Raw genomic sequence first — 20644 nt, forward strand, 5'->3', positions numbered from 1 at the left:
CCCTGTGGAAGTATTATAAGCACTAGAAAATTTAGCTCCTAAAACACTTCTGCTTTCGAAAAAAATTGAATATAAAAATTTACCGGTGCTCCCGGTAAATTTTGATAAATTTAAAATAGCGCCTACGGTCGTACAACGGTAGCTGCTAGTGCTACCATAAAAATCCCGGAATATGTAGTTGTGATATATAATTTCAAAAAGGTAATAGCCAATCGGTCAATTGTAGCTTGTTGTATAGCTGAATTAATATATTGACCTTGAGAGAGAGTTATAGTATACCCCATAAAGAGATTATTATTTACAATTTCATCACTTTAGACTCGATTTCAACGCGACAACGTTCACTGAATATTGTAGGATCGCATAGACCTATGCTTCCAATATTTTCATTTGAACCAAATTTATCCGGAGGTCTAGTGGAGCCAGACGTAGTCTCAGTGGAACAACCGACGATATAGAGACTGAAGCTTTCGGTCTACTGTAGACCTAGACCGAATTTTCCGTCTCTTTCGTTCGTTAGCCTCTTATTGGGGTAGGGTCGGCTCTCTCTTTAGAGACGGAAGCCGTTTATACACATGTCCTTGCTAACGCCACGGCCAGTTCTGGTCGTAGCGTTTTGCCCCCAAAATCCCCCAAAATGTCATTTTACCTCGAGCATGTTATATTGTAAATTAGGCCTAGACTCTAGGCTATAATAAATCAGTTCCACTTACCAACTTGACTGAAATAATCAGTTTAATAGTCCCTTTTTAGGAAATTATGGGTCAAAATCGAAATCCATTTTGAAAATCTTTTTCAACATGGATTCCGATTTTGACCCATAATTTCCTAAAAAGGGACTATTAAACTGATTATTTCAGTCAAGTTGGTAAGTGGAACTGATTTATTATAGCCTAGGCCTAATTTACAATATAACATGCTCGAGGTAAAATGACATTTTGGGGGATTTTGGGGGCAAAACGCTACGACCAGAACTGGCCGTGGCGTTAGCAAGGACATGTGTATAAACGGCTTCCGTCTCTAAAGAGTGAGCCGACCCTACCCCCAATAAGAGGCTAACGAACGAAAGAGACGGAAAATTCGGTCTACTCCCGCGCCTCCTCTGGGCCGGATGGTCGAGCTGCCATTGCTTGTTTCTCTCCTTCCTCTTACCGTCTTACTTAGTCTTATTCCGATTTAGCGTAGCCTTAGCCTTGTCCTTAGGCTTAGCACTAGCTGAGTCCGAGTCGGCCATCGTCCGTGACCTCGAGCTCCTTTTCCAATCTCGATCTCGTTATCGTATTTCAATCAAAGCTTGTCTGTAGCTGTCTAGCGTTCGATCGGCGCCGGTGATAATCTGATATGAGCTGTGTGTGTTATACTTTACGTGAAAGCAGCGTATTGGAATTGATCAGCTGTACTGTATTACTAGCGCGCGGTCGGATACCCGCCTGCTAGCTACCTGTAGTACTGTACGTACCAACGAACTCAAACACTCGTTGTAAATACGCTGGTTGTTAAATGACATAGAGGGAGCTAAACACGTAAATTCAAAAAATAAACCGTCGAAAGTCAAAAGTGATGTCCGGACGTCAAACACTTTTATATAATGTTTTGAAAGCAAATTGCACAACAATTAGAGCATTTAATTTGGAATTATTATCATCTCCCATGTTTTTTTCGATGATCTTTCATATGGTACTGAAATAAACCAAATCTGTTTTGGAGGGGCACTTTGGAAATTACCAATACTCAACTATACCTTTAAGTCAGAGTTAATACCCTTTTGGCCGTAAACAGATGATTTTGTTAGAAAATAGGAAGTTGAGATCAAAGGGATTGGCAAATCTCTTTTCTAAACTCTAAACACAACATGTGTCAGACAGGTATAAAATCATATCCCATTGCAATACTGTTTGGATTATTGGAAAAAAATGTCACATGGGATGAATTTTATCAAACCCTTGAGCTTTATAGATAGCCACAGTACAAATGTTATTGATTACTGTATGGAATTCTTATTTGTCAACCGAACTAGCTGGATTGGGTCAGCGTTTTCCTGAATGCTAATTCAACTCATCTACGTGTAACACTTTTTGGGAAGACTATATACAGGAATATTTTTCTTATAAACCTGACACGTGTAAATTTGAAGAACTTTATTTTTTACTGTTTTGGATGCCAGTGCTGCATCTTGTATTAAAGTCTGTCTATTAACAATTACAGATATAAGATGCTATAAGGATTAGAATTGTATCATTACGTAGAACGTTGACTGCCATGCCCATGATGTCGAAATCAATCTCTGCTCGCTGAAATTTAAATCCTTCTCACCACTATTTCCCTTTTTTCTGATTTTAAAAATCAAATGTCAAATTGAAGTCGAGAGTATTGAATAAGAGGAGTAGGAGGAGGAGGAGTAGGAGGAGGCAGCTAGAAGCCATGTGTTTAAAGAGGAAGAAATTTCAACCAACGCAACCAACGTTTGGCGGAATATTAAAGAGCAATTTTGGGAGGGTGTGTTTTGCTGATTATGAGCGGCCAGGCATTGTGTGATAAATCAATAAAAGTTTGAGGTAAAGTACAAGCGAACTGTCCAGATAGTCTGTGCCTGGGTGTCTTGTATATCACGACTTCTATTCCTGCCTTGTCGAATTAAAGACAGGGAGGAAAAACGAAAGTGGTGAAAATGAGACGACCGCGTCAAGGACGTTGTCATTGCAAGAGATAGGATGATTTTTCGGAGCTCCGGCGATGACGATCGGCCGGCGAAAACTTGTGGCATGTTAGAGGCACGATGCCCGTGGGCTATGTACCGTAGGATATTTCTGACGTTGGACAGAATGTGTGCACGGCTTGTTAGTTCGTCGTTAGGATCTCTCCCAAATGGCCCGAGGCGGAGTGAGATGAGGACATCTGATAGGAAATGGTCGCAGCGTTAAAAAATGGACTGCCTGCCTTGTTCTTTGGGGTTTGATACAAAGAATTTGAATGCATGCAGATACAAATAATTATTATTTTTTAGTCGATTTCCCCAAAACAACTGCGGAGTAAATCTTGAAAATCCATTTAGGATTTGACTAAATTTGGTTTGAAATCACAAGTTGTGTTGCATGAATCTCTTTAAACTTCATATCTTTTGTTTGTTTGTTTTTATTTCTGCGTTTTCAAAATAGAACATAATCATATACATTAAGTAACAATCTTGCCTTCATTTTACATAATTATACATTTTTAAGTACATTAAATAAGATGCATACAAACACAAATATTTTTCAATGAAAATAGATAAATTACAGAAAACGCAGGAGACCGCCATCATGAGCGGTAAGCTTGAAATCGATGGCGACCTGAGATAGCCACTCTTACAGAGTTAGAAACCTTATTCATTTTGCTAGCAAATCTAAATTGTTCTGAGTGTTTTTCTTCCACTTTGATATCAAGTTACATCATTATGCAACTTTATAGAGTGAACAAATTCTGAAATTAAAGTGCTCTTGTCTGTGCAATTGTGTATCGATCCATTACTTCTTGTTAAAGGTCATAAACGATGAATGTGACGCATACGAATGAATGTATGCCCAAACTGTTATCTCACAACATGATTGTCTCATCAGCACGTATGGGCTGAAGTAGTTTGCATGCACAAACCCATGTAAGTTATTGTGCCTAACAGGTCTGAGCAAGAAGACTATACAGAGAATGAAATCAATAGGTCCTGTGTATACTGTAGCTGCTCATGATAACAAGAGATAGACAGATACAGATATAGGCTCTGCTGAAGACCATATGGAATTGAGTTTATTTTAAGTGTCAAAGGAGAATCTGTGCTTGCAGACTAGGCTTAAAGTCCTCTCGTCAACCTGCGCCCTACATTACATTAGGGAGTTCTGCTCAATTAAGCAGAATCTGCAGTAAACAATAACACTGATGGTTTCTCTTAATTAATATCCTGTATGTAATTACTGTATGTATGATGGGAGAGTACTATTCCGCTGGACAAGGGGACTGATTTTGTGCCATCTGGTTTACGTCAAATGGACAGAATTTCATTGATTTGTTTTGGGTGATGGAAGAAATGGGATGGCAGGGGGGGGGGGGGGTAGGCGTAGGGTTGTCCGACACATGCTCCTGCATTAACCGCTCCACGTCCATTACTCCAGGGAGTCTCCCTGATTACTCAATATCAATTGCTTCTCATCAGTTTTAAACCACTCGAGGGGGGGGGGGGGTTAATATGTTAACTGTCTGGGTTTTTTGGGGACATGCACTCTGATTTGATTATTCTAGAAATGTTTTAAAGTAAATATTCATGAACATTCTTAAACATTCATGAACTGACCTACATGTATATGCTACCAGGTAATTGTGTTTTTGATGGGCCTACTGTTTCAGAGCACTTAACTTCAGACTTCAGTTTTTCCTAGTTCCACATGTAGACTGGCCTTATCCCACTACTACTATTATTCCTAATGTTTGATAGCATACCACGCTGGGCCTTCATACTTCCTGCAGTTCAGAGTAAACCCATAATGTCAATCACTATAAATGCAGGCAATTTAGCATACCCAGTCAGAACATTATTTTCCCTCCCATGTTCTGTAAGCAAAGGGGAAAAAAGGGAATGAAAGAAAGAATTAGGAGTGGTATGGAAACTGCTATAATGGGGCTTGCTTTTGTGGAGAATGGGTTGTAACGCCTGGTGCAAGATCAAAATTATGACATGAATAGTTTTCCACGTGACTGAGCCCCTTACACAGTAGAGGAGGTACACGGGAGACAATGGCTGTGAAAAGACGAACAATTGGGAGGCACGGAGGCGTTAACATCGCAGAGTTTTGTTGGAACGCAGCCCCGAGGAGAGACTTGGTCGGGAAGCCGTCGCGGGTCCCTTTGTGCCACTCAGCCGCGATTGATCAGCGCTCGGCTTGGAATAACATCGGCCTGTGCGAAGGCTTGTTTTCTGTTGGTTTCACCGTTTTGTTAGGAGGCGTGAAGAGAGTTTACTGGCACTGTGCTGAGGTATTGCTATACCTCCGACTGACGATGTGGTGTTTCCCAAGCTACTCAGCTCATAGACCAACGTCCAAGGACCTCCGCAAGAAACTTAAAGAAAAGAACCTGTGGTTTGGATTTCTTTCTCTTCAGAATGAATGGCATTCTGAAGAGAAAGAGAGAAAACAAGGTTGCACACAGGATGTGATGGGGATGAAATAACAATAATATTCCAATGAAAGTTATAACAATTCAAATTTGTGTTGACATAAGTTGTTCCTGGTTTGTCTTGGCTTTACAGGAAATGAAATTGTGTATGCAGTTTGTTATTGATGGAATTTCAAAAGAACATCCAGGCCTATATGCGTGGCTGCTCTAACGAGGGTTAGAAGAGACTGCACTGAATCTTCATGATATTTCTATAATTATAAGCTGATACTTTCTCCTGAAATTACATTGTGAATTTCAGCTTTATTGTGAGAGTATATATGTATGACATTAAAACAAAATTATAGAACCGTTATTAGATATCAACTAGCAGTATACAATTCTTCTGTTTTTTTTAACTGCAGCCAATTGTTCACTACAAATGTCTTTTTTCCCCCCTCCATCTTTCTCTCTATCTATCCATCTATCTTCACTCAGTTGGATGACATATTAACGGACACTTCTTTAGCTCAATATATTCTGAAATTGAGAGATAATATTGACATTTCATATCTTTGTTGTATACTCTACATCAAAGAAATAAGTCACACAATTGAGATAGGATGAAGATACACGTACCTAACATTTTGAGACGTAACATCACATAATCATGAACAAAATAACAGGATTTAAAATCTTCATGTGTGCAATTTGAGGTATATTTTCTTTATTTTCTTTGAGATATATTTTAGGTCTTAAAGCTTGATTAATTGCAAGATTATCGTTCAGTTCTTAGTAAAGTCAAAAGAAAACCAAGGGCATATATCTAGAAAAGTAATGTCAGCATTCATATAGAAGTTTGACCTCGTACAGATTACCTAATCAATTTATCAGAGACATCGACATGGAGACGTAACTAACATGGCTTCAGGCATTGAATTATAACCTCATCAAAGTATGAGTTAATCTCTTTATAATGTATTTGGATTAATGTCTGTATATCATCAGCATCATCATCAGCCATGTTGGGTTTACTTGTACTTTTAATCCTCTTTATTCCACGGGATAATGTGTATCTTGACTGAATGTTCCAGCTGACCTTCAATTTTCTGTAGAGAACATTCCTGTATGTCTGTCTGTATTAAAGCTAGGTATTCTTTTATGCAGAGAAGATAATAGGAATTCTGCATTGTTAGATGGAGAAATGAATTTAGGTTGCCAAATGAAGTAAGGGAAAGAATAGTGATCGTGCCAAAATGGACGGGAGTTCAATAAGAAGAAGAAAGAAAAAAAGGGGGAAAAGGATTTGTTACAATGTCATGAGTTATTTGGCATCTTTCATCTATCAGAATCATAAAATCTGTGTATATATGGTTACATGCTTCATACATTTATCTGTAGTTCAAATAGATTAAGAATATGCATCATGAAGTGGGGATGAATAGGAAAAAAATCTGTATAAGCATTTTGGCATTTAATTTCTCTCAAGAATAATATAGACCCTTTCATCTCTTTTATTTATCATACAATGAGACAAAATGTGGATGTTGTATCATTTGTGGGGAAGAAAATTGGCAAAGCACTTTCCTAATTTTTGTTCCTCTACACGGGATGTCCCTATCACCTTGTTTATGGTACGTAGGCTTTTGAAAAGATGACACATTCGCAGAGTGCACTTTAGCTGTAGAATGCTTTAAAAAACTGAAAATGTAAAAACATTTTAGGCCAATTATGAAATAGCCTCTGTAGAAGAAATTTTAAAAGTTTGTTTCTATAGTCTATAGAAAATAGAAAAAAGCTAAATGTGAAAAGAAATGTATTTTCATGTGGGGAAAGGGGCATGTGGAGTTATACATTGCATGGTATACTTTAAGGGCCATGTGGAACATGAAGAACATTACCTTATAGTTACAGCTACCCTGGTACACATTAATGTATTCATCTTATTTTACCTTCAACAACAGACATAATCAATACAGCAGTTGATTCAATACCTTGTACCCTCTCCCCTGCTATTGTGCAGGTTAGAGTCCCAAGCCCCGGCTTACTACCAATAAATCAAATTTATTGCTTACCACCAATTTGTCAGTAGAGGGTTCTACTTTTCAATAGGGGAAGTGGGGAGAGGATTGGCGATTGCTAGGAAAAAAGAAGCTCGGAAAGAAAGAAAGTCTTGGTCCATTAAGGCATCCCTATTGTTCACCTTCCCCCCTGGTTCAATTTATTACCCCCTTATGAAAGGACGAGGGGTGCTTTTGTGTACCCCTCTGACCAGACTCCCTATTGTCCGAGGGGGGCTTGTCAATATTCAATAATGAGGAGGCACTCTATGCAGTGTTGAAGGTCCCTAGACCAATCTACTCAATTCTTTTCTTTTTTTTCTTCCATTTCGTCCGCTACTTCAAATGTCCACTCCATCTTTTTCTTTGAAAGCCTGCAAGCAAGGAAGCCCACTTCAGCTTTTCATAGAGGGATTGACTCCTATCCCAGTGAGTGCATGGCATCACCAAGGTTTGCCTGCATTCACAGTCCGGGGTTAGGGTATGGACAGTGGACATGATTGCGTAACACACCTTCAACAATAAAGCCCCATGTTGTTTTAGCGTGCAACTTTCCATTAAGCATCCATTAGTACCCAAACTCCAATGTGTACTTATCTCTCAGAGATGACCAAGCTGTTATGTTTTCTCCTCATCCTTCTCCTTCGCTCTCTCTCTCTCCCTCTCTCCTGCTTCTTTAATCTTGTATAGTCCTTTCAGGAAGGCCATTCCATTCTTCTAAGAATGCTTTGTGCTATCTGGTCAGTTCGATGATTGTCTCTCCGCCCCAACTTCTTTCATTTGTTGCGGGATTCGTCATGCCAGCTTGTTTTCTCCCTCTTGCCTTTTTAAGCTGGTCTGAGTTGGGACTCATTATTGTCTGCACGCCTGGCTGCACACATCAAACGTCCTCTCCTGTCATTCGACTCATCAATGGAGAGATAGGATGAGACAGAGAGAGAAGGAGAGAGAGAGAGAGAGAGAATTGGTGTGTGAAGATGACTTCATTAGATAGAGAGAGAGAGAGAGAGAGAGAGACAGACAGACGGAGAGAGAAAGAGAGAGAGAAATTGTTTTGCTAAAATGACTTGATAAGACAGAGAGACAGAACGAGAAAGAGAGAGAGAATTGTTTTTTTTAAAGATGACTTCATTAGACCATGTAGGGAGAGAGAGGGGGACAATTTTTTTTTACAAAAGTCATGAAGATGATGTTATTGCTTTATATTAGACAGAGAGATAGTAAGAGAGATAGAGGATAGAGGAAGAGGCATGAGGAGAGGGAGAAAGAGGGTGAGAGAGAATTTTGTCATGTGAAGATGACTTCATTAGATAGAGGGACAGACAGACAGAGAGAAAGAGAGAGAAATTGTTTTGCTAAAATGTCTTGATAAGACAGAGAGACAGAACGAGAAAGGGAGAAAGATTTTTTTTTTTAAAGATGACTTCAATTGACCTTATAGGGAGAGAGAGGGGAATAAATGATATGAAGTTGATGTTATTGCTTTATTTTAAACAGAGATAGCAAGAGAGATAGAGTAAGAGGCATGGGGAGAGGGAGATAGAGAGGATGAGAGAGAAAGAGAGAGAGAGAGAGAGAGAGAGAGAGATTGTTGTTTGAAGATGACTTCATTAGACAGCTTCCTCTAAATGGAGCCCTCCTATTTGTCAAAATGGTTAGATAAGTGTATCTTTCATTATGCAGACGGCAAATAATTAGTCCCCCATTTGGACTTCACTGATACAGTGGTCCTCTCTCAGCATGAAATATATTAGCTTCTGTCAGAGAAATGGCATAGGTTGGACTATTTGAATTACAATCATCATGGATATTACCAATTTTGACATTTATATTGCCCAGTTTTACCTTTCTGACAAAGCATATTTGCTACTTTGGGTGATCTATGCTACTTTTTAGGTTCCCATGAAATGTGATATATGAGTTAGTAGACTACAATAATATTTTAAGCAGAAATATAAGTTTGTGATTGTTTTTCTTCTTCTCATTTGGATAGATCATAGACCTAAAGTATACTTGCTGAAATATAATTTAAAAGATCTGCAAGATTGAATCAAATTTTAAAAAGAGTAAGGGGCCCAAGATAGATCCTTATGGTACACCAGCTGTTCCTTTTTATAGGATGCTGATAGAGATGTTTTGTTCATAAACCATAATAAAACAAGTTAATCTAATCCAAACACATCATATTTTTGAATTATGATGCATGATGTGCAATGCCTCATAGAGCATCATAACAACTCCTATGATGTTTACAGACCAATTATAGCAAGCAGTTTTCCATTGCAAAATGTGTTTTCTCCAGATTAAATGGAGATGATCACCTTCTTAGTTAATGACGAAGTAACAACCAATTGCTACATAGAATGTATCAAAAAGGATTGTTCTTCAATACAGGGTAAGCATTCTAGCATTCGGTATCAACATTATCTAATATGATTGTTTGGATTCTTGGGGATTTTAACTTTTAAGAACCTTTTGACCTCCAATTTAACAAAAATGTTTTGATCTCTGATCTCTATTGCAATTTTTTTTTCTAACCTAAAGATTACCTAAAACGTAATTGGCAATTACATTTGGCAAACAAATCATTGAATGTATCAATTTGGCATGATGACAAGATCTGACAATTTGTTTACTTATCAGTTGCACAATAATTTAGTGCTTGCCAAATTTCTTTTGTAATTTGCCTGCTGTTATGAAAATGTTTTTTGGGTACCGGTAACTCTTTTAAAGACACTGCAACCCCACATCACATATACCAGATGTAGCTAGCTCCCTTGCACCCCTTTCCTTTCCCTTTATACTGTGTTGAACTTGGAAGGATGAAAATAAGAACCCACCTTGTCCAAAAGTTAAAGTCTTTAATGGAAAGGACCGAATGAAGAAGAAAAAAAACGAAAAGAAAAAACCCATACCAAAACCCACCTGATAACAGTAAACCCCTTTGGAGGTGAGTTTCAAACATTATTTTGATCATAGTTTTTCCATTCATGTATTTTGATAAATCTGCATCTGTCATTTTCTTTGAAAGATGAAGGGGGTAGAGGGGTGGGGCTGTGGCTTCCTCCATCTGGCAGCCATGCCAAGGGAAAGAAGCAAACCTTTTCCTACAATAGTACAAGATGAAGAGTTGCTTTGATCAGAGAGATCTCCTTGCTTTGATGGACCAGTGACATGTGGAGAAGCCCTCAACCTCCCTTTCAGACTATCATGATAAATCGTATTGCTATACGATAATCTGAATGTTTGGTATAAACTTTGTATAAGTATAACGAACTCAAGTCGGAACATTGTTTCGAACAAAGGCTCAATAAAGCATCACGGTGCCGTTCTAGTCAGAACATCGTATCAGACGAAAATCGTATATAACTTTGCGGGGCTTATCGTGAGCATGCACTAATGATTGGCTAGCTGTCATGTCACCTGACCTCTTCAAAAATAGTTTCTTTACCGGTTATATGATATTTCTTAGTATGATTTTGTCTATGCCATATGCACTTTTCTCTATATTATTCTTTATACATGTACAACGTTTCTTGAAACGCGCTTCGTATAAATGTCCTCTATTCAGAACATTGTATCAGACGAAAATCATATAACTGGGCGGGGCTTATCCTGAGCGTTCACTGATGATTTGCTAGCTGTCATGTCAACTGACACTCGAAAAATAGTTTCTGTATATGACTTTTCGAAGTAAAATGTTGTCTATTCTGTATGCGCTTTTCACTCTATATTATTTTTAACACAACGTTTCTTGAAATGTGTTTCATAAGCAATTTGCTCCAGTCTGAACAGGCTATCTTCCATCTCTCTCTCTCTATGTTGGTGTTCTGGTCCTGCCTAATCCCCATAATGGGATCCAGACCTAATCCCAGGGATTGCCAGACTTCAGGTAGCTAGAACCCGTGACCTCACTGTCAAGGTCGCACTGAGTTCATTACTTCTCTATTTCCTCTCTCTCTCTCTCTCTCTCTCTCTCTCTCTCTCTCTCCTGCCTGGCCTGGGTTAGTCTACCTGTAAGACTAGGAAGCCCTGATGCATGGAAAACTTCATTTCATACCTTGGAAGTAGGCATAAAGTTATACAAGACTTACTTGCCCTTCGGTGTCCGCTAGTGGGTTACTCTTGAATTCGGCGCTGTGCAGGTATGGATGAACATGGACAGTTGAATAATCCATCAGGATTAAACTTGTCCTTCTTAAGTGACCAGTACAAATCAAGATTTGATTTGAAAGAATCGAGGGATGGACTTTCTGCTACTTTCTTCTACTCAAGTACTTGATAAATGAGTTTGTAGTGACTGCCGTAAGTTGTAAGGCTGGATAGTAAGTAAGACTATGGTCTTTGAATGCTGTGGCTCAGTACAAAGTCACATTGACCATCACATTAAACAACTAATTGCTTTAGAAATATGAAATGTCTTCCTTGTTTATGCAACTTTCCTTCAAGTGACCTCTTCTTAAAATACATTTAAAGTGTTGACCCCAATGGCGACCTGATGTCATTTGCTCTGGTGAAATTTTCTCCAGGCTTTACTTCATCACAGATGTAGGGTTAGGGTTAGGATTGCATCTGGGTTATACATGTAGCTTGACTTTGGGGCTAGGGTTAGGGTTAGGTATATTGTTACAGAGTTGAAGCTGGAAAGAAATTTGGTTGATGTAGAAAATTGACCATAAACTGCCCCTCAAGCATATGTTTTAGAACCAAAAATATTCTTCAAACGACCCTCTTATCGGGGAGATGAGAGAGTGAGACTCCTTGCTTTTATCAAACCCAAGGTTAGTGTCACCTTTGTCATGTTGCAGGGTCTGGCAAGGTGGCCTTTTGTCAAGCTTACTTTTCAAACTTGATTTTATAAGAGGGGCACAAGAGGCACTGTTCCAGAAAATCTCTCTGGTACCTTTGGTTAACAAATTTACAGCCCCACATCCTCTGAGCTTCCCCTGTGAAAGGCTCATCATGTAGAAAAACCATCTCTTTTAGATTCTTGCCATAGCACTTCAGTAGCCAGCATGTCGAAAAAGAAAACCGCAACTGTATTTGGGGAAGAAATCCTCCAAGACCGGTGCATTATTCCGTCAAGAGGTTTTTTTTGTGTGTGTGCGAGTTCAATGTCTCGCTGCTTGCTCCGGCAATCAAACAACATTTCAAGTCTCGAGAGACAAGACCTGGGCTTAACCATGCCCCAGATACGGTCCTGATTGACAAATATTTGTTGCATCCTAAATCTGGCCCAACTTGGCCTATATATACCACAGCATCTCGTACTGTAATCTGTATGTGTACCTCCTCTCCCATCGTATATAGGCTACATGTAGTCTTGACTTTCAGACAAAATTAGTTTTTATCTTTACCAATAGAAAGTGTATCAGGCCATTTATGAGAATGGACACTAAATCCTGACCGAAATTGTTTGATTTGCAAACGTTCAATACTGTAAAAGTTTATACAGTTTTACTAAACCCTGAAACTTCTTGCAATATGAAACACATAACGTTATTAATTTGTAAATGACAATGAATTAGGCCAATGAATTGCTTTAAAAAAAAATGCAGTGCTGTGTCAGTTTTGATGCAATTATTACTTGGCATGGAAATTTCATGACTCTGAAGTCTGAAATTCATTCATGACTATTTCACACCTCCCAAACGTTTCGGTTCTACAATATTCTTCATAAATGCAGACTTTACAAAACATGCAGTCATTGAGAGAGAGTGGATGAATACTCCAAGTCTGGGAGCCAGGCTACTGGTTTCTTCCATCTGTCCCTCAAAACTGGGTCGAGCTTTGGTACACGACATCTCAAACTTGAAAGGTAGATCCAGGGATGATTCTTTTCTTCTCCTTGAAGTAGGGATGTGACACACCCCCTGTTTGAAGTGGATTTATAATTTTGTACAAATGTTGAATATGATTTTGAAATGAGGATTATGGCGGGGAATGGGAATGGGGTTAGTAGGCTTAATATTGGGTCGGAATTAGAATAGATCTGTGCGAAGAGATGTTTTGGATAATGACAGAGGGATAGAAGTTTGTAGAGAATTAAGAGATGACAACAAGGAACGATGCAATGTAGTGGGAGAAAGTAAGATAGTAAGAAAGCAAGACTAAAATTCATAATTTATAGCAGAAAGGAGTATTTGTCCATCTTTCTTTTAAAACTAGGTCGAGCATGCATGGTGTACACTTTTTCAACATGTCAAACTTGAGAAGTAGATCTGTGATGATTCTTTTCTTCTCCTTGAAGTAGGCACAAAGCACGCCTCCTTGTTTGAAGTATATTTTGATTTTTATACAAATGTTGTGTATGATTTGGAAATGAGAATTATGAAGAGGTATAAGTGAGTGCGGTTACTAGGCGTTAACTTGGGCCGGAATTAGAATGGATCTGTGCAAGAAGATGTTGGGATAATGATGGAAAGAGAAACCATGTGGATTTTGCGGAGAATTTAGAAAGGAATGAAACATAGCACGAGGAAAGAGTGAGAGTTAAAGAGTTAAAAGCACGATGGTGGGTCATTAATCAAAAGCAAAGAAATATTCATGATTACAAGGGAGGATGGTGTAAAAACTGAAGAGAAATAGAAAAAGAGTGTAATTGAAAACATTTCCCACCATCACATATCCAATTAATGAGGTATGCGAGCAAAATATAGATGATATATATTGTTTGATTAATATTTTGAAATGCTTATCAAATGAAATAAAATTGTTTGTACCGAAAAAGTAGGGCCCTGTTTCATAAAACTTCAAATCAAAAGCAAACGCTAAATTTCTTTGACAAATTGTTCTCAGCCAATCAGATGCAAGGATTTCAGTAGCCTATAACAGTTATTGTAACTTGTTATTGACAACAAGTTTGGTGAAACAGGGTCATGATGGATGGAGGGATGGTGTGTAAGATAGAATTAGATCAATGATAATGACAGAACGACCCTGAATCTCGATCTGTTTCTCATTGATGGACTTGCATCCCCGAATCAGTCTGGCGTGTCTTCACTATCTCGAGATTGCCAAAATATCCAGCTATTTGAACTATCCCGATCGCAAACTATCCAGCTGATTTGCGTCTTCATCAGACCGAAGTAGCAATTAGCAGGATATTTGGTCGGGATTATCATCCCAAGATATCTTGGGATAGTTTGCAAAATTTCCCACTATTTGGCAAAATATCCAGCTATTTGTCCTGTACGTCTTCACCAGACCGAAGACTCGCACTATGCGCTAACGCTGAGCAAAATATCTCGAGCTAATATCTCAAGGTCGAATCACGAGCTGATAAAGACGTGATTTGTAACTTTGGGATTATTTCCCAAATCAGAAATAGCGGGCTATTTGGCAATCTCGAGCTGATGAGGACAGGCTCATTGATGGACTGCACCCCCGAATCAGTCTGGCGTGTAACTCGGGTTATCGTAGGCCTTGATTGGCTGCGACAGATGGAGGTGGGTCGTCAGCGGGCATGTCAGCATCATTCACAGAAACCATCCTGAATTTTACTTGAATTGTCCGGTTGATGATGCAAGGAACTAGCTCAATCCATCTCGTTTTGGCCTCGGGAATGCAGGCGTGACTAATAAATGAGCGATGATTATGAAATAGAACATGAAGTTTAGTAGCAGAAGGTTCTTAATAAGTGATACTAAAAAAGAATAATGATGGCAAAGAGGCAGGTAGTGACGTTTGGACGCTAAAAGGATTGTGACTTTCTGATAGTTACTCAATATCTTTAATAGTTTGGTTATGGGAATGGTTGTGTGACTAATAAGTGATGATTATGAGATGAAACATGAACTTGAGTAGCAGAAGGGTTTTAAGACCTGTAACTACTGTTCAGTACCAATAGTTTTATAGTAATATGAAATGGGATAGGAACTTGGTAACAGAATGTTCTTGTTATGAATAGAGACCTTTTGACACTGAAATAAGGGGCATTCTGAGGGCAAAAATTCACTGTCAGGCATCATCAGATACTTACACATTTCTCTCTCATTTCGCTTTGGCCTTTGGGAATGGTTGAGTGATAAATGGGAGATGAATATAAAATGAGACTTAGTGGCAGAAGGTGTTTAAGACATATAATGACTTTTGTACTAAAAGGGCATTCTGAAGGTGAATGATGATGTTCTGATACTTACTATATCCTGCTCGTTTGACCTCAGGAATGTTTGAGTGATGAATGAGCTACACATATAGAATGGATTAATGTGCGTTACTATTACTATTAGTTTTGTCATTACTATTATTGGTTTGAAAGGTCTTATATCAGGCTGTGAAGGGTAGTCGAATGCTCGAGTACCTGCACGGTTAACAACTACTCGGGTAAGTTTTCTCGTACCCGAATATTCGGCCGCAAAAAAAAAAAAAAATATGTCCAGGCCGACGCTTACCCGTGCCTGGGTGAGCAGCGGCCGCTGGCATGGTGCCGTCGGTAAAAATGTTTCCCAACTCAAGCACTTTCAAACTCACCACTCAGAAACTGGGACCAAATGTCTGGATTTCTGCTTGGACTTGGAGGAAAATGGATTATTCTGCCATCTTTGGTTTTTAAAACAGCATTGTTCACTGTTATTATTATTATTAAATCGGCGCCTTCAACTGCAACTCAAAGTAAAATTGCATGCGTTTTCGGCGACAGAACTGGGATACTGCTCCAGTGGTATGTATGGTGGTGGCAAAAAAAAAAATTCAAAAAAAAACATGGCGTCCGAATACTCGAGTATTCGCTTGTAAGCATGGGAGTGTACTCGGGTACCTCATTACACTGTTGTGCACAGCCTTAGTCTTATATCACATCCAACACTAAAAGTTACCTGTAACAGTTTCAATGTCTAGAGTTCAGACATCTCCCTCAGACACAAATTGGCAGACTGAAGTTAGCTGCCAATTTTCTGATCACCCGTACTTGTTGTTTTGGCGATTTACTGTGTCGTATATGTCAGACAGCTGATGTTCATTAGGTACTATAATTGTTTCATTATCGTTATCATTATTCAATCATTAAATGTTTGTTTCTGTTTGTGTTATAGATGGTGCTTGAATCTACTACAGCAGGCAGGAGAAAGCATATGGGTACCCTGCTGAATGCGTGTCCTTCAACACTGGTAAGAAAACAAACTTATATTGATAATTTGATATTAAGTCATCTGAACTTTGGAGCCAGAAGAGTGTTAACTCATATTGAAGTTTGAAGCTTGAAGTTTATTTATTCCACATTTTACATTAAAAAACAGTTTAAATTCTTTTTTTATTTTTTTTTATACAGGCGTTTATTATATAAGAGTAGATTTCACACAAGAATTTTTTTTTAAAAATTAAGGATTTTAAATCAAGTATAATGTATAGAAAATAAGTACGAAATTTTGAAATATGTAGATATAACAGGCAAGGTAAAAACAATGAAAAATGTGGGGAGCAATTATATACTAAGTCCCTGCTACTCTAACATGGAGTTGATGCTCTTCTTGCTCCTAACAGATGACAATAGACCAGTTTACTAGCAGATTCAAATTTATACATGTTTTTTTCCTGGGGACCTAGTGATGAGTTATTCCATTAACCTGTTATTAATGAATTAACTAAAATACTTGGTATCCAGTCTGCATACATTATTGTTGATATGTCAGGCAAACCTCATGTGCTGTATTCCAGCACTGCCTTTTCAGAGATTGAGTAATTGAGTATAGGGAAATATAAGAGAATAGATATTTGAGAAGCTCAAGAGAGGATAGTGGAAACAGAGACCCGATGCACTGCTTTCTAGCACCTCCTCGTGTTACAGAAGATGATGATGATCGGCTAGAATGAAATGTGCCCAAATTAGAGTATTATCGCTTGAACACCTGGGATAACCCCCTTCACTCAATTCATGATCAGGTGTATGAGGTCCGTCCCAAGTCTGGCTGTATTCTACCGTCGCTAACTTCACTTCTGTCTCCTGTCTGTCCCCACTAGGCTGCTGTCATTTCTTTCCCCTTCTCTCACTTTCTTTCCCCTTCTCTCACTTTCTTTCTCTATCTTCTCCATCTCTCTCTCTCTCTCTCTCTCTCTCTCTCTCTCTCTCTCTCTTTCCCTTTCTCCCTCTCATCATATACCTACTATATTTATACTCTCCCACTCTCATCTCTTCTCCTTGCCCATCTTTCTCTCTTTCATTTTCTCTGTCTGGTTTTGTTTATCTGTTTCTCTCAAAATCTTTCTTTGACCTCTATATCTCTTTTCTTCTCCATCTTTGTCCATACTCCTCCCTCTCTCCTTTTCTTCTCTCGCCTTCTCCCTCGTCCCCCCTTCTCCCCCTTCTCCCCCTTCTTCCCCCTTCTTCCCCCTTCTCCCCCTCTCCCCCTCTCTCTCCCTCTCTCTCCCTCTCTCTTTCTATCTCTCCACATGTTGTTCTGCTCTATCCTTCCATAGACATCTGTATCCCTCTCTTTGTCCCTCTATTCTTCTTTACAATTCTGTGTCATTTGTCAATTTCTTTTTTCGATTAATGTTACCCCTCTCATGGCTCTCTTTATTGACTTTACTTCGAATGTCTATTCATGATTCAATGTCACTAAAGAATAGGCTTTGTTATCCTCGGTTATGTTTGGTTCTTTCAGAGTGATGTCCCTCTTCTCTTCTCCCCTTCATCTCGCTAGTCTTAATATTGTAATGTAAACTATGTTCTTGAGGTCATCACCATCTTCCCCCTCTCCGTCCCTCCTCTCTCTCTCTCTCTCTCTCTTTCTCTCTTCCCTTCTCTTTCTCATTATTTATCTTTTGCTCTCCTTCTCTCCCTGTACTGTCCATGTACTCTCACTATCTCTACTTTACTCTCTCTCTCCTTCTCTCCCTCCTCTCCATCTCTCTTTCCCCACTCTCTTGTCCCTTTTATCTCTATGTTCCCCCTCCTCCAAGTCTTTCCCCTTCTTTCTCTTTCTCCTTCTCTTTCTCTTTCTCCTCTTTCTCCTTCTCTTTCTCCTCTTTCTCCTTCTCTTTCTCCTTCTCTTTCTCCTTTTTTTTTTCTCTTTCTCCTTCTCTTTCACCCACTCTCCACCTCTCCCTCCTCTTTCCCTCCTCATCTTCCTCCACTTTTCCCTTCTCTTCTACCTCTTCTCCCTTCTCCTCCCCTTCCCTCTCTTCTCCTAATCACATCAGTCTACAGCAATCATCTCATCCCAGGTATTGTCTTTCAGCCCAATCCAGTCTGATCCCAAGCTTAGTCCATTCATGGTTTCCTGACATAAGACCCACCAGCACAAAGACCCAAGACCATGCCTTAGCACAGTGGTAGTAGAGCAGAACAGAAACGGGAGGCTCTGAGAAGGATTATGTTGGTGGGGAATGTGACTGTCTGGGGATTAAAACAAAATGACAGTTAGATTAAATAAGAATATAACTGTCCCACTCCCAGGCCCTTGGTGGAGCCCCTGTTCGAGTAACTACAGAAGTTGGAGCCCATGTTTCAAGCCACTGCTGAAGTAGAGCAAAACCAGCTTATATTATAAGATATATCTGGGGATTAAAAATGACGATTAGATTTTAGGAATATAACAGTCCCACTTCGAAGCCATTTTTAGAGAGGGGAAGGAGGGGGGGGGGGGGGGTTGTTGTGTCAGTCAACTGCAGAAGTAGACGGAGCAAAACCCAGTTCAGACTTTGAATGATTATGTACTAGAAGGTAATGTTTGAGAGAGAGAGGGAAAGAGAGAGAGAGAGAGAGAGAGAGAGAGAGAGAGAGAGTGAGTGAGTGAGAGAGAGGAGGTGGTGGGTTCATGTTTTCAAATTTTCCAATAATCATGACAGTCATCCTCTATGTGCACGGTGAGGAAGAATAATGACTTTATAAGGATTATGTGGGATATGATTGGGGATTATTCCATATGTTGTCAGGGCTAGATATGAATTCAGTGGGCACTGCAATGGCAGCAGAATGCCTACAACTACAAACCAAAATCAGACGCCAATGGATTATGTGGTACTGGTAGAAAGTATCTGGGGGTTCTAAAAAAATGTCTGCAACTAACTGTTCCAACAATTTGCCCCTAGCTTGGGGTAGAGAGCAAACTGGGGGAGGGGGCACTATGTGCATGATGGAAGGAGGATAAGATGTTGATTTGGAATTCTTTCAATAGATAGTGCAAGCTTTGAATATGAGGTATGGAATTTATGGGGAATAAAGAAGATATGGAATATATCATTAAAAGTAATCTAGGCTGTTCATAAAAAGGGATTTAGGGAGGGGCAGGGGAAAGAGAGGAAGTGGATCCAATGGGCATGACAGTAAGCCCCTGTGTTCATGAAAAAGAAGAATAACAGGTAAATTTATAAGGATTATGTTGATCTGATCTGATTAGATTAATACATAGTCAGGGTTACAACCCAATGTAGGTGCAGATAGAACCTATAATCGCATTATAATGTGAAAAGGTAGGAAATACCAACGGATATGTTAAACATATTGTTTAGGACCTACTTCAGAATTTGATGAATTTGTTTTTGTTTATTATAAATAAGTGTATTTTTAAAGCAATTTTAGATAAATTTGAACAATCCCCAAATATTCTTAATCAGCCTCTGCAGTGTGCTATATGCTTATAGTGTGTAATTTGCAATGTTTTTCTTCGAATTTCATAGACCTCATATACACCTTAGAAACTTTCTAAGTAGAACATTGAATCTTAAGACAATACTCCAAGGAACTTACTAGAGTCTTTGTTAAGATTTGAACGTTTTTGGGTCCAGATGTAGATTTTGGGTGCCCATGTGTCCAAGCGCCTGTTAGGGCTGAGTCCTGCCCAAATGCTAGAAGGGCATAAATTGTGTAAAAGTGTTTTAGCAATTATGGAGTCTTTGCAGACAATATACAATTACATATATTTCAGAGGTAGAATAATACTTTTAAATGTGTCAGGATATTAGTCCCAATAGGTAGACTATTGGCAAGGCAAATTAAGTTTAAACTATCAACTCAAAATGTTTGAATCGTTAGCTTAGAGACCAAAAAGTGATTTGAACTGTTTCCATCATACAATGAAGTAAGTAAATCCCTTTCTGGCTCTCAACAGAAGATATATAGAGTGTTGCATTAGTAAGTAAACTTCTCTTTCTTTATATCCAATCACTCAAACAGGTACCGGTACATGAGTTGAGGTGCTAAGAATTTCATTGACGTCTGTACCCATTAACAGACCCTCACCTAACCTTTAAAATACCCCTTATTTGCTCTGTAAACCAACGCCAATTAGCACTCTTGTGTGTGTACACACCAGGAGTTTACAAACATATTTGCCATGCTGGAATATTTTTTCTTCTTCTGGAATTCAGTTTTTAAAGTTATAGGGAGTAATTTCAAGGGGTGCATATTTAGTGTTATGTGAAACATTAGGCTGTGTCAATGAGGGAAGTTGTTTCTGTCAAAATTGTCTGATTTTGATATGAATTCCTCTGAGGGATCAAATGAAATGCACGAACAAGACCCT

General features: G+C 39.0%; 1 protein-coding gene across 1 annotated transcript in view; it reads left to right on the forward strand.

The window, feature by feature from the left end:
- The first annotated feature begins 16205 nt into the window (after positions 1-16205).
- LOC115926055 (reversion-inducing cysteine-rich protein with Kazal motifs-like) overlaps positions 16206-20644 on the forward strand; it is a 69042-nt gene continuing 64603 nt past the window's right edge. Inside the window, exon 1 of the mRNA XM_030990383.1 lies at positions 16206-16288. Coding sequence (XP_030846243.1) covers positions 16214-16288 — 75 coding nt within the window. The 5' untranslated portion in view covers positions 16206-16213. The remainder of the gene's footprint in view (positions 16289-20644) is intronic.

This window comes from Strongylocentrotus purpuratus, unplaced genomic scaffold, assembly GCF_000002235.5.
Source record: "Strongylocentrotus purpuratus isolate Spur 01 unplaced genomic scaffold, Spur_5.0 spur5_scaffold_19, whole genome shotgun sequence".
Taxonomy (NCBI): Eukaryota; Metazoa; Echinodermata; class Echinoidea; order Camarodonta; family Strongylocentrotidae; genus Strongylocentrotus; species Strongylocentrotus purpuratus.